Source organism: Neoarthrinium moseri (assembly GCF_022829205.1).
Source record: "Neoarthrinium moseri strain CBS 164.80 chromosome Unknown scaffold6_Wmoseri_CBS_16480, whole genome shotgun sequence".
NCBI lineage: Eukaryota > Fungi > Ascomycota > Sordariomycetes > Amphisphaeriales > Apiosporaceae > Neoarthrinium > Neoarthrinium moseri.
In genome coordinates, this window is record NW_026055120.1 from 198,011 (window position 1) to 210,913 (window position 12,903).

General features: G+C 56.0%; 3 protein-coding genes across 3 annotated transcripts; 1 reads left to right on the plus strand and 2 right to left on the minus strand.

The window, feature by feature from the left end:
• Positions 1–1,193: 1,193 nt before the first annotated feature.
• Positions 1,194–6,570, minus strand: JN550_002627 (uncharacterized protein; the record flags this gene model as incomplete). The annotated part of the gene is made up of 2 exons (XM_049313944.1): positions 1,194–2,951; positions 3,004–6,570. 2 exons carry the CDS (start codon positions 6,568–6,570, stop codon positions 1,194–1,196), a joined length of 5,325 nt encoding a protein of 1,774 aa, XP_049175152.1.
• Positions 6,571–7,938: 1,368 nt separating this feature from the next.
• Positions 7,939–8,313, plus strand: JN550_002628 (uncharacterized protein; the record flags this gene model as incomplete). The annotated part of the gene is made up of 1 exon (XM_049313945.1): positions 7,939–8,313. The coding sequence occupies one exon, from the start codon at positions 7,939–7,941 to the stop codon at positions 8,311–8,313; it is 375 nt and encodes a 124-aa protein (XP_049175153.1).
• Positions 8,314–10,883: 2,570 nt separating this feature from the next.
• JN550_002629 (uncharacterized protein) lies at positions 10,884–12,266 on the minus strand (the record flags this gene model as incomplete). The annotated part of the gene is made up of 1 exon (XM_049313946.1): positions 10,884–12,266. The coding sequence occupies one exon, from the start codon at positions 12,264–12,266 to the stop codon at positions 10,884–10,886; it is 1,383 nt and encodes a 460-aa protein (XP_049175154.1).
• Between the last annotated feature and the right edge of the window lie 637 nt (positions 12,267–12,903).

Sequence of the window (12,903 nt, forward strand, 5' to 3'; positions counted from 1 at the left end):
GCACTTCTCCATTATGGCTTTGTCTAGACCAGTCACAAAGGCTCCTTTAGAGCATCCAGTAAGGGTTCTATTATTACTAGTCGTGGATGAGGTAATTAGGCCCTCAATGGGTGTTAGAAAAACATCAGTCGATAGGTATCTAAGGTAACCATGTTGCCGTATCGTATAGCAGCCCGTGCATGTGGTTGTCCATCCAAGAGCCTCTTTGCATCCGTAACCCAAACTTTGGGAAGGATTATAACCAGCCGCCCCAGTCCATTCAGGGGTATAGATCCGGCAGCATTTCACAAAGTCGTGAAGAGTACATCACCAAGACATGAGCCAATTCAGTACGCCAAAAAAACCATATCAATATTAAAGTCTACATCCATCCCCTTCTTGCTGCAGCAAAGCAAACAGCAACTGATCTTATTCTCCCCTCCTCGCTCCTCGTAGTTCCTCCCCTCCACCGCAACACGGCCGGATTCCACGTCGTCCCCATCCTCGCGCTACATGCATTGGGGTATGTGAATCAAAGCTGTATTGATCATGGTCGTCGTGAAGAGAACAGGAAAGCGAAGCTCGTGATATCGTCACATGCAACAACTGAGGCCGCCAAAAGAAGATGGAAAAACAAAAAATGACCAGCCAAATCTGGGTCAAGTCTCCTCCCCGCTTTGCCCCCTTTGTTCCCCTTTGCGGATTGCAAAAGAAGAATGAAAACAAATAATACGCTATGCCGATTTTTTCATCTTCCACCAACGCAATTACAAATGATCTTCTTTTTCTTTTCGACCCTTCGCGGGAACTGGAACTCGAAATCAGAAAATATGCAGCATTCCAAGCCCTTGCGAGGCCAGCATAGTCTATAAGAGCACAAAGACGCGTGCGCCAGACGTCGAGTCCGCATGCAGACTCGGTCGATGATCAAGGGCATATCCAGATAGGCCCCGAGTGGTATGTTCGAACCAGGTATGTAGATGTGAGTCCGGGCGTTGTGATGTCAAATTGGGAGGAAGATTCAACGGGAGCGACGGGATAGTGATCGGAAGTCAACCCGGAATGGGCTGCCAGTAGGTAATGCCACATCTAGCAATCGAGCGCGTCTCCCCTAGAAAGTCTCTGATTCCTGGCTCGCGGCAGTAGCCACCGTGCCGAACGTGTCTGTGGGATCCCAGGTCAGGCCTAGGTCTGGTTGGGTTTAGGGGCTTGTACTAACCTCGCTTCCTCCTCCGTTCATCTCGAGCATGCGTGTCGCTTACGCCACTTCGGCCGCTTCTGATGCTCTCCCCATCTTCACTGCCTCTTGAACTGTTCATGCCCCGGCTGGGAGTCATGGCTCGTGGTCCACTAGGCCGACGAGCAGGTACACCCAGAACACCGCTCAGATTACGGTTCTCGGGTCTCGGGCTACCGGAGTGATAGCTCGCAGTCCCGACGGTGCCGGCATGTGTCGCTGTGCCACCATAACCACTGTCCACGCTGTGGTATGGCAGGGGGCTGTGTTTCTGAAGCTTACTCAAGCGCTCGTTTCTGGGCGGTGTGCTAGCCTGCTCATCAAGGGGCTCCTTCGGCGGTCGTGGGGGCCCGGTCTGCTGAGCCGGAGATGACCAGGTATACTGGTTAGAGGCACTTTGGTCGCTGTAGCGATTGTTGCTCTCCGGGAAACGGTGCAGGCTTGTAGCAGAGCGTGCCCAGTTGTCCGAGTGAGGGCTCATGGGGGTATCGTAGTCCTGCGCAGATGACTCGAGGGCGGTTCTAAAGCGCTCTGTCTGACCAGGTCGCGGCTGGGGGTGCTGCAAGTTTATGCTGTTCCGATGAGCCTTGTACTTCGGATCCTCAGGGGTAGCGTATATCGACGGGAGTGTGGAGTCGTGGTAGCTGCGACTCGGGGTGCCGGATTGGTCTAGAACCACGTCGGCATTCAGATCCTGCTCAGAGAAGCCGGTGTGCAGCTTGTCCTCGCCGTACGAATTGTCGTAGTCATATTGGTCGTATTCCGCCAGATCAGATCCGGAACGGGAGTGAGGAAGCTGAAGGAACTCCTCGGGAACATCCTGCTTTTGACGGGAGTTGCGGAACATCTTTCCAACACTGGATGTTGTCGTCTCAGACCACCTGGAGATCTTCGGAAAGAAACCAGATGACGCCTTCGACTTGTGCTTCTTACTCGCATCAGTGACTGGGGTGTTCTCGTAGCTGGCTGATTGGCCGGCCGCGTGGGGAGCTTGCGGTGGTGTACCCAAAGGCACCGAGCCACCACGAGCTGGACCGACGGCGGGGGACATGAGGTGATCGGGATTGGAGTAATGGTCACCAGCCATGTCCTGTTGATCAACGTACTCATCCTCATCACCCTCGTGGACGGTGCTGATCCTGTGGTCGGAGAACTTTCGATCGTATCCCATCTTCATGGATGTACCTCGCGACTGAGGAATAGAGAGATGTCCAGATTGACTGGCATGGCTCGCGGTGGAAGTCCCAGCATTGCCCTCGGGTTCATAGCCCTTGTCTTGCTCATACTGGACACTGGCAAGGTTGTCGAGTGACTGGTTTTGCGTGCCCATTCCAGAACCCATAGCCTGGCCAGCAGTCTGATGCTTCAGAACATCAACCTCGCTCAACAATTGGTTGAGCATATCCTCAATTCGGCCAAGATCGTTAGCTCCCTTGCTACTGAGGCCTTTCAGAGCTCGGCGGAAGATGCTGCGCTTCTTTTCATCGATCGTGCCGGCTTGGGAGCCGCCTTGGACTGATCTTGATCCACTACCCGGGTAAGGCCTGGGCCCACCCAGATGTCGCTGAACTGTTTTCTCAGTATTGTCCTTGACTTCACCAATAATCTGGTCTTCGGTATCGGCCAAAAGTCTCTTGATGTCGTTGAAAGAGTTGCGCATCTCGGCGGCAGATCTGACCAAGGTGACAAGCATTTCGGTATCTCTAGCACTTCGCTGGGCATCGCGCACCATGAGCTGTGGAGTAGTTAGCGTCAATAGTCATGCCTAACAAATCAATGAGACTTACATGCTCCATCAACGCAATGATATCTTTGGACTGGATTCTGTCAATTCCCGTGCCAGTAGTAGCATCGTACAGCGGCGAAGCCATGCCCTGGGAGAAGCCGCTCAACTGTCTCGTATGCTTAGGCATGCCGGTGTAGAACGGGTCATCGCTGTTATCGCCTAGTCCTGGCTGGTTCTGGAACTCGACCCCCTTGCCCTTTATCTGCACATCGCGAGTTTCATTGGGTTGTGCGGTCTCGTAGCCCTCATCACCCTGGGGCATACCGGGGCTTCCAGTGTTGAACCCGCCCCTATATAATTCGTTGTTGAACCCGGATGCGCCGAACATGTTACCGTCGACACCGGGTAGATTGGCAATGGGGCTGGTGCCTTCGTATGGGTTGGTCACGAGGGTATCCCGTTTACGCTCCCCAGAGGTTCGCTGCCATTCGTCCTCGTGCTCCTGGCTTGGCTGTCTGCTGTGACTAGCAGCCATACCGGCGGCAGCCGCCAGAGCAGAGGCAGCAGCAGCTTCGGCTATCCCAAGGCCATGGCCGCTGCCCTCCTCACTGGCTTTGGGCGTCGCAGCTCTCTCGTAGTCAAAGGTCTTTTCTTGAGTTGGAGTCAGTTGCTCATGGTACTCTCCCATCTCCGAGCCTCCGAGTTGGCCTTGGACAATAGATGGGGTACGGTGTCCGTCAGAGTATCCGTAACCTATTTCGGGCATCTGATGATCCGTATCAGGCAAGGCACTAGCTCCCATCTTTGGATGATCGGAAAATTCGGAGAGGCGATCAACACTGTGGCGCGGTGTAGCATTGGGTTGGTAGCCATCGGCCCGAGCCCGTTCCTTAAAGGACTTGTTGCGTGCTACGCCCTCACCCTGCCACTCTTCTTCTTCTCCTTCCTCAACGAAGGCTTGGTTGCCCTTGTTTCTTGCCGCAGCCGCAGCACGATTGACGGCAGCATTCGTAATAGCTTGCTCGGACGCGGTGGGAGATTGCCGATATTTGGTGCCGGGCACCTTCTGCCCATATTCGTTGATCTCGTACTCGTCAAAGTCCCTCGAAACGTCGGATCGTGTCTGTTTTGAGAGAGCAGGGGAGTTGCGCTCTTCGATTGCTTGGACATAGCTCTCAACAGACCTCTTGGTCGGGCTGCCACCTCTTGAATGCTGGCCATCGGCCCTTGAATCGTAGGACAACTGTGAGTCCCGGTATTCCTGACCTGCACTCAAAACTGAGGGGTCAAGAACTGAACCATCGACTAACGAGGCAACGGCGGACTCGGCACTGTAAGGCTGATGGACGAAGTTGGGGTTGGCACCAAGACCGCGCACGGCTTGGCCAGAAGTAACTCGATCCAGCTCGCTGTCGTCGGTAAACCTGGTGTCGCGGTAGTTACCGGAACTGCGAACACTGCTCTCCTCATCCCCAAACTCTCGGCTTCGCATGTTGCTTGGGATAGAACTAGGAGATTGGTGGCGTTCATGGACGGACGACTTGCCAGGAGAAGACAACTCGCTTTGTGTGGCCCTGGAGTCGCGCCGGTGGTGTATATCGCTTCCTTCAGTATAACCTGAAACACTCTGAATTGGGCTCAGTCCCCGACGCTCCTGCTGATACGGGACATAGCGCAAGGGAGGGGGGACGTCTTGCTGACTATAAAATGAGTTGTCGTACATCCCCGGCTCTCCGAGTCCCTCTTCGTAGTCGTCGTACTCATCTCTGTAAGCCGGATTGTGCGAGCTCAACTCGCTCTCCTCGCTGAACTCTTCGTATTCACCGGGTCCCTTGCGTGGGAGGTTCTTGAGGTCTCCGTGGGAAAGATTTTCATGCAGAGCACCCAGCCCTTGGAGGGTATTGCCGGGCGTTCTCGTGGGAGTAGGAGTGTCGTCAACAGACTCGAGAGAGTGTACGCCTCTGACAACCTCCCGGACCGGCGTCATTTCCTCACTTGCAGAATGTGGTCTGTCAGTATCGGCTGACAGGATGGACGTTCTCGTCATTTCGGATGGGTTGATCTCGCTCGAGAGAGGCATTGGAGGGATGACCTCATGCTCAAGCTCATCGTACTCTTCCGCAGCCCTACCACGCTCGGGTGTCTTTGCACGACGGCGCCTCCGTTGACGTTTGTCGTCCGTCCTCGACCTGTCCCGACTAGCAGCTGCTATACCGGCCGCGGCTGCAGCCCCCAATAAAGCCGCATCCCCAAGATGGTGGTCGTTCCCACGCTGCGGCGTAGTCTCTTCGTGCTCAAGCACGGACACGTGCTCCACGCTGCTTTGAGGCGACAAATCATTGCGCGCTTCTCGTCCACGTGACTTGGTAGAATGCTCCGTGCCACTTGATCTCCTCCTGTTGGCGACGGAGAGATCCTCTCGAGAAACAGATGTGAGGCTGGAAAGGGATTCCCGGTCTTTACTTCTCCGACTGTCTCGCTGACTACGCTCTCTTTTCAAGGATTCCAGCTCCGGTAGTATTAGTCGCCGGATCGCATCTTCGACGGTTTCCAATAGCTTGGGGTTGTTGATGGAGACCTTTGACGAGGAATGTGAGTCGTATGACCTGTGGCTTGGTGTCATGGCGGACGAGAGAACGCTGGAGTCGGCGCCGGAGATTATTGATTCCTTGTGCCCGCTCTTGGACTTCCGCCGCGAGGAAGAGCTCTTCCCCTCCATTTCCATCTCGCCGACACTGCTAGTCCGGCTCTTGGACTTGTGCTTGCGGTCAGGTCTGGTGGCCTTCTCCACAGCCTTCTCAATGATCTTACGATCGTGGCTCGCGCTCCTAGTCTTGCGGTTCATCTTGTCAGCCACAGCCGCAGCGGCCACGGCTCCCAGAGCTCCAGCTGCTAGGGCCTCGGCGCCGGAGGGACTTCTGCTGCGTCGCTTGTCAGGCGAATATGACAGGTTGGTAGTGCCACCAGAACCATCCAGAAAGCTGTCGGTTGGGATGGCGGAGATGTCAGACATGTTGGGAGGCACATAGGACGACGTCTTGCTGTCGGCGGCTGGGATCAGTGGACTCGAGGCCTTTCGTTCCCGCCTGCGGTGGTGGCCCGGTGCTATTTCGACCTCAATAGGGTTGCGAGACACGTTGGACTCCTCTGTGGCCGAGGCGTAGGAATGCATGCTCCTGGCGTCCTCGGGATCGGTCACGTCCAGGTCGCTTCGGCTGGGCACCAGAGGCCCGTCGCGCGTGCGCTTCGACATGGAGGTCTTGCGCGACGTCGACGACTTGGTCTCGGTGATCTGGATATGAGGGTCGTGCTTCCCACGGCCCTTGGACGGGGTCAGGCGCACCCTCACGCTGGGCTTGCGGTTGGCGGAGGAGCTGGTGCCGTCGGGGGACTTGGACTCCTTGCCGCCCTCGAAATACTCGATCAGCAGCGAGGTCTGGGAGCGATTGGGCTTGTGGCCGCGGGTTCTGATGGTCACTGGGGTGCCGTCGTCGGGCAGGGAGAAATGCGATCTCTCCTCTTCTTGCAGGTGCTGGGACACATCGGTCGCAAGCTCGGTCGGCGTGCTCAAGGACTCGGTTTCGGTCGGGGCTGGTAAGGGGGGAGCTTTTTTCGAGTCGATCCCCATCCTGCTCCTGGTGGTGGGTTACGTGCGAGTACACAGTACGGGCGCGCCTGGGAGCTGAGCTCGGGGGTCGTCTGCCGGGTTGCCGTCGTATTGACCGGGCCTGCGATGCTGGCTTGTTTACCCGCCTCCCAGCTCGGTCGCTTTCAGACCGCTGTGGATCCCCGGGGGAGGAGCTTGGGCAGACAAGACAGGCTGTCAGTCAGGCAGGCGGAATGGAAACGAGAGGCAAACTGGCCGCGCCAGACAGAGCGCAGACGCAATTGCAGGCGAGATGCAAAGGGATGCAGGTTAGAGCGTCGTCGTTTGTCGTGGGTCAAGGCATCGGGCGGTTTGCTGGAGTTGCTTGTTGCCGGGCAGATAGATAAGTGAGCTGATGGGCGGTCGGGTTCAAGGTTTGGGCTGCGAATATCCATGGAGTCAGCTAATGGCTTAGGTCGTCCTCAGCACACCCGCCGATCCCAGTCCACCGGGTGAATGTGCTACGGTAAATAACTAGAGAGCGTGCGCTGGGGACGGGGGACTGGGGGACTGGGGACTGGGGAGATGACGGGTCGGGACAAGACATAGGACAAGACATACCTACAGTGACTGCAATTGACCCCCGGGACTCAACGGCGGATCAATTAGAGTTCCCGATTGAGTGAAAACACGGGCTGCGCAGAAGAAAAAGAGAAGGCAGCAAAAAGTGACAAAACCTGTTTGTTGTCCGCAGAAGGGAACAACAGCAGGTCGGGTCGGTGGTGCGGTGCGGGAAGCGAATTGGATGGCTTTCAGCTCTCCAACCTCCGATTATTCGTTGCGCTGGCCCCCGGCTAGTTCTAGCTTCGTTTGGTCTGGTGCGACTCGCGACGTGGGCAAGAGGTCGTCCGCTGACAGGATGCGCCCGCCACTCGCCAACTAGGCCAACTGACTGACTGACCGACTGGCTGGAACGCGCTGCTTCGTACGTGAACACCAGGACACACGGAAAGGTCAAGAAACAGAAGAAAACCCCAGAGCGCGGGGTGTGGGATGGTCCTGTACAGTATGGTGAGTATGAGATGAGATGAGGGACGAATACCCAGGTACCCAGTACGCCGTGGGTGGAGCCGGGTATGCAGGAGGCACCGCATGTGCCTATCAAGGAGCCAGACACTTCACGTTGTCATTAACTCAGTTAGCCCGGATTGCCACTGCTCGCACAGCCCGCCTGCCCGCCTTCCTGACTTTGGGGCGTAATGTGATGGACTGGGCTGTGAGAACAGACGTCTGCCACTCGCTCGCTGGGCCTGCTGGGCTCGCTCCGGCTGCTGCTGCTGCTGCTGTTGCACGGGTCGAGCGATGCGCAGCACTAGGTATCGAGCTATTAGCCTCAGGCGGAAGGAGGCAATGGGCGACGACTCTTCATTCGCAGACGGCTCTGCGAGTGACGAGGACGATACTAGGCCTCTACGGCTCTGTCCAGATGCAGGCTGCTGGGGTTTGGAGGTGATGCGTTGTCTCTGCTGGGGGCCTGCAGCCAATTGGGATGGTGGCATGGCCCTGGCAGAACTCGTGGGCTGCAGCGTCAGAGACAAGCAGGGGGGCAGCAGCCCGCCCGCCGAGGGCCAGGGCAGCGATGGGCGCGGGATGGCAGGCAAGCAGGCAAGCCAGGGTGGGCAAATGTCACTCTTGTGTCGTATTCTCAGCCCACAGCGGCGTGCGACGGCGGCACGGTGGAACGTTCTGCTGATGGCGGTTTTCACGATACCTACGGGGATGTGACCCCGAAGTCTACTGTAAGTGTCACTTTCGCATCTGGGCAAGTCGGCACTTCCACATGACTGACATATTCCAACGAGAGACATATGTGTCGTCTGAACATCTGGCATTTGCTCACAGGAAGGGGAAACACTAGAGTAAACTGTAAATGCAGCCAGGAACCCTGCTCTACCCCGTTGGTGGTTGGAATAATCGAGAGGCTGGTGATGCGATCGGACCGTGGCCCTGACCTTTTTTTCTTCTCCCCTTTGGCCTGACGTCGAACCAGAGTTGCGGAAGCTGTTTGTCCCCAATTTCTGGCGTCCGAGCTCCTTGTTGACATCCAGGCAGGTCAGGGGGATGGCGGGGAGCCTAGGAGCTCGGCAGGCCCGCATGGTGGCTCCAGCGCACTGGCAGGACGACGGATGGAGCCTCTTTGGTGCCGGGAAGCGTCTCCAGAAAGAGCCCAAGGTGACGATGCTTTCTCCACAGACCCGTCGATTTGCTCAAAAGTAAGTCGGGAGCAGTGACCAGGACATCGGATCCATGGCGGGACACTCTGACCGCAAACGAGCAACCGTCCGATTGAGAAATCCTAGCTCTGCCGATGGATCCCGCCAACGACGATGGCGGGGACGAGAGCAAGCCAAGCCAAGCCCTACAGTGATTAGCTAGCGGGCCTTTGTGGTCCGTCGCTGACGAGTCGAAATTCAACCAGCGCAAGTGTCCCCGTCTCAGCTATCACACGCAATCCGGCAGGCCATAGAAACGAGCTGCTCTCACCGACTTCAGGCACCCAGAGCCCCGCGAGCCGGGTGTCGCGCAGAAAGGCTCACGCACTGGGATCGGGTGGCTGCAAGATCGAGTCCAATCGGGAGAGAGGGCGCTGGACCCAAGGTCGCACTCGCAAGACTCACTTGCTGTTTCACAGTAGCCGCATGGGAGCGCCGAGGTCCGCTTTCGACGAGGTCGAAAATCTGCGTCAGTTCTACCGAGCAGTGTTCCATACTGTACGCATTAGATATCGCTGGCTGGTATTTGTGTCGACTAGTTCATAAGCGTTTTTGGTAACTGATGGACTATACTAACCCCACGACTTTCACCTGCATCGACTCGTCCCCATCTAGGGATGTCAGTCGACCACCTTCAGCCTCTGCATTGTACTCACCCACGCATGTCTTGGGTTGGGTAGTATCCCATGCTCCATGTCAGGTCCAGATGGTTGATGGATGCTTCTCGCAAAAGCCACTGTTGTATCAGGTCCCCCGCAACGATGACGGTTTTGGCTGCCGAACCTTTGACAATTGCCACGCAGGGTCGTCAGACAAACCTCCGGTGGCGAACCATCTGACATCCAGCCCACACTGCCATATTGCCGACTTCAACCAGTAGCAGCTGCCGCCTCGCCGTTTATTGCATGAGACAATGTCCTTGGGCACAGCGCCCCGCGCTCTTTTATGGCGGCCTCTCGGATCGCGCCGTGGAGACAGCGCGCCTCAAGGCTCTTCCAGAGTCTGGTTGTCTGGATTGCAGACGATGGTGTGTCATGGGTGTGCGTTATGCAAGTAATTACATGCAGCATCCAATTCACCCTCCCCATGCGACGTATGGAAACTATTAGGGTGGCTCCTTGCAGGTCTTACCAGCGACTGGTCACAACCATGTCACAGCCTCTCGCAACTCGTAATCAGGATATAGTAAACCGCCCCTACCTGCAGATTTCAACGGACGGGAATGCGCGTTGCCTTTCGCCTTGCAGCCCAATACATACATATCCCTGCGCTATTGCTTGCACACTCTAGTTTTCCCAGGTTGTGAGTTAGTGCGGTATCTAATCGAGTCTTTGTATCTGATATGTTGATACGTGAGCATCAGACGGGCAGACATCCTGTTGCAGCTGCGCTCATAATCTAGACCAAAGACATTGATCAGACCCAAGGTAGCCCTTGAGAGGCTGCAACCTCGTTTGCTAGCTAGTGCTCCTTCGTTGCTTCGTCGTATCCACGGGTATTCTTGGTAGTACACAAACCTCTGCATCCTGCCGTTGTGTGCGACGTCGAGTGTCATTTTAGCTTGGTGATAGCCAGAGAGCATTCCCGTGTCTTGATTCAATCAAACACTTTCGAAATGACGGCCAGGTATGTATGATGAGCAGTCAACCAAAGGTTGGGGAAGCCGAGAGGAGACTTGATTACCATGTCACCCCTCCTACGGGCCAACAGAAGGATCACTGCTGTAGCGACAGGTCATTTCGATACTTGATGCGAGCGATGGGGCCTCAGCATGGCACCTCAATCCAGTGATACATAGGGTCACGGGAAACCGGTTTTCACAAGTGGGAAGCGCAAATACAGGTCAGTATGAAACAGTTATCAATTGTATAAGCGGCCATCTATGAAGTCTCTAAGACGACCAACTGAGAACCCAGTCATGAGCCTCTACCTTAGTCCTCTCGTGCTTGGCTCGGTTTTGTAGCCGGGTATCTAAATATGATATGGATGCGGTAATGAAAGCATGTAATCGTCGAATGCAGATGACTAGCGTTGCCCAAATATGTATGGATATGGGTCTAGAAGGAGAGAGAAATGCGATGATCATGCAGTATCAAACGACTCCTGTATGGCTGGGTTGTGAGACCAGTGGATGGGGAACCCGCCACCCAACGTCTTCTTGAGAAATTGGACGCGTATCGAAAGTGACCATGAATCGATGGTCAGCGTTTGTCCGTTATCCCCGCGAATATTCTCCCGATAGCCAAGTTCCTGGAATACCTTTTCGGAATCGTAGACTCGGGCACCGTTTCGGTCCGATTCTCTTGCCACACGGCCAGCCTTCGAGTAGCCTGGGCCTTTGCCTAGCTCTAGTGACGTGAGGATGCTGTTGAACTGAGCATGAAGCTGTCTTCTGTCCTTCTTGGACACGCCTCTCGATGATTCGCCAGCGAGTTCTGTCATGCGCTGGACGAGGCGGTGCTGGTTGTGCTGAAGGTCGAATGGGTTGTAAGCCTCCGCCTTGAATTCTCGCTTGTTCAGCCTGGCCTCCTCCCTAAGCTCCTGTTGACGTTGGTCATGCTCCTCCTCAGCTTGCTCGTTGTACAACCGGATCGCCTCGAAGATCAGTGCGATGTTGGTACCCGCAGCAACTTGGACGTCAGCGTCGCTGCTGTCAAGCTGATCGGTGAAGGCCTCGAGTGCTTCTTCAGATTGCTGCTCCAGATCATCAAGGTGACTGGCGACAAATCCCCACACGGTGAGGGCCGTGGTGACCACGGGCCCGTTGTCAGCGGCTTCTATGCTATGTCCATCGCTCTCCACGATCTCTTGCAGGTAGTCCATCAACTCTTCCGCGGTGGCATCCATGCCGCCGCCAAACATGGTCACGACACCCATGGCCTTGATGGCTTCGACCTTGACGGCCTCCTCGCCAGAGCTCTCACATGCGGATTTCAGAATGGAGTATGCTTGGTCGTAGATGCTGTCCGACTGGGTCGTAATAGCGACCATCTGTATAGCTTTCAGGGCTGCAACCGTTTCGTCCGTGTTACGGCCGCCGCGGATGCTCCTCAGAATGGCAGGAACTAGTTCATTCAGGTGGTCCTCGACCAGGGCCTCGGCAAAATGGTGTCTGGTAAGGTGGACGAAGCCAGCCAGGTACTTCTCGCGCCCCTGGACGCTGCTGCGCTTGCGATCCAAGATCTCGTTGATGCAGTCCTTCAGGCGGTCGGTCCAGTCGCCAACGACGTCGTCCCCGTCTTCCGAGGCCATGACGGATTCGGTGAGACTATCGTTCAAGTCAGAATCGCTCAGCTCATCCTCTGACGCATAGCGACTTGGTGCGCGGGAGCCTTGCCGTGATCCCCCGGGCGAGCTCGCTGGTGACTGTGTGGTCGAGCCGAAATTGGAGTCAGGCCGAGAGCGCGCCTTGCGCGACTGCGTCTTGCCGCTCTCCAGCAGGATCTTCTTGCGGAGATCTCTCATGTTGGCAGCAGTGATGCTGTGTCGACTGGCGGTGCCGTTCTTGTGGGGAGTCTGGCAGCTCGGAGTTGCGTTATAGGAAGAAGGAGGCGCGCGGTGCGTGTCTGGGTATTAGCTGAATGGAGGGTGGGAAATGTGCGATAATTTCAGGCACTGATCCATAGAGGTAGAAAAAGCCACGGCGGAATCTTCTCGTAAACCGAGTCGGGCGGGCAATGTATTAATAGTCTCGTCTCTTCCGTGTGCGAAAAGGGAACGGAGATAGGTTGGGCGGTGGCGGTGAATTTGACGCACCGAAATATTTTTTCCCCAGGTGGTGATGGAAAAGTGTATTGTGAGTAATCGGTATTGTGCCGGATGGCTCTATTAATGCGTCTGGACTTCTCGAGGGCGAATTACAGTCAGCCTGGGTCCGGGCAGGGCTTCATGCGGTGCAGTGAAAACCCTGGGAGTCATGCCCGGCTATGATGTAAAGACGTCATGGTAACCCCGAGCTGCAGACTCTCCAAGAGCCACATGCCTGCAAGGCGGGCCAAGCCATTACCTGGAGGGTATCACTGGCAATTTTGGACACATCATGGCCCTCGCGTCTGAGACATGCACTAGACAGACCCTCGTGGTAGGACCAGCCGTCCAAGTC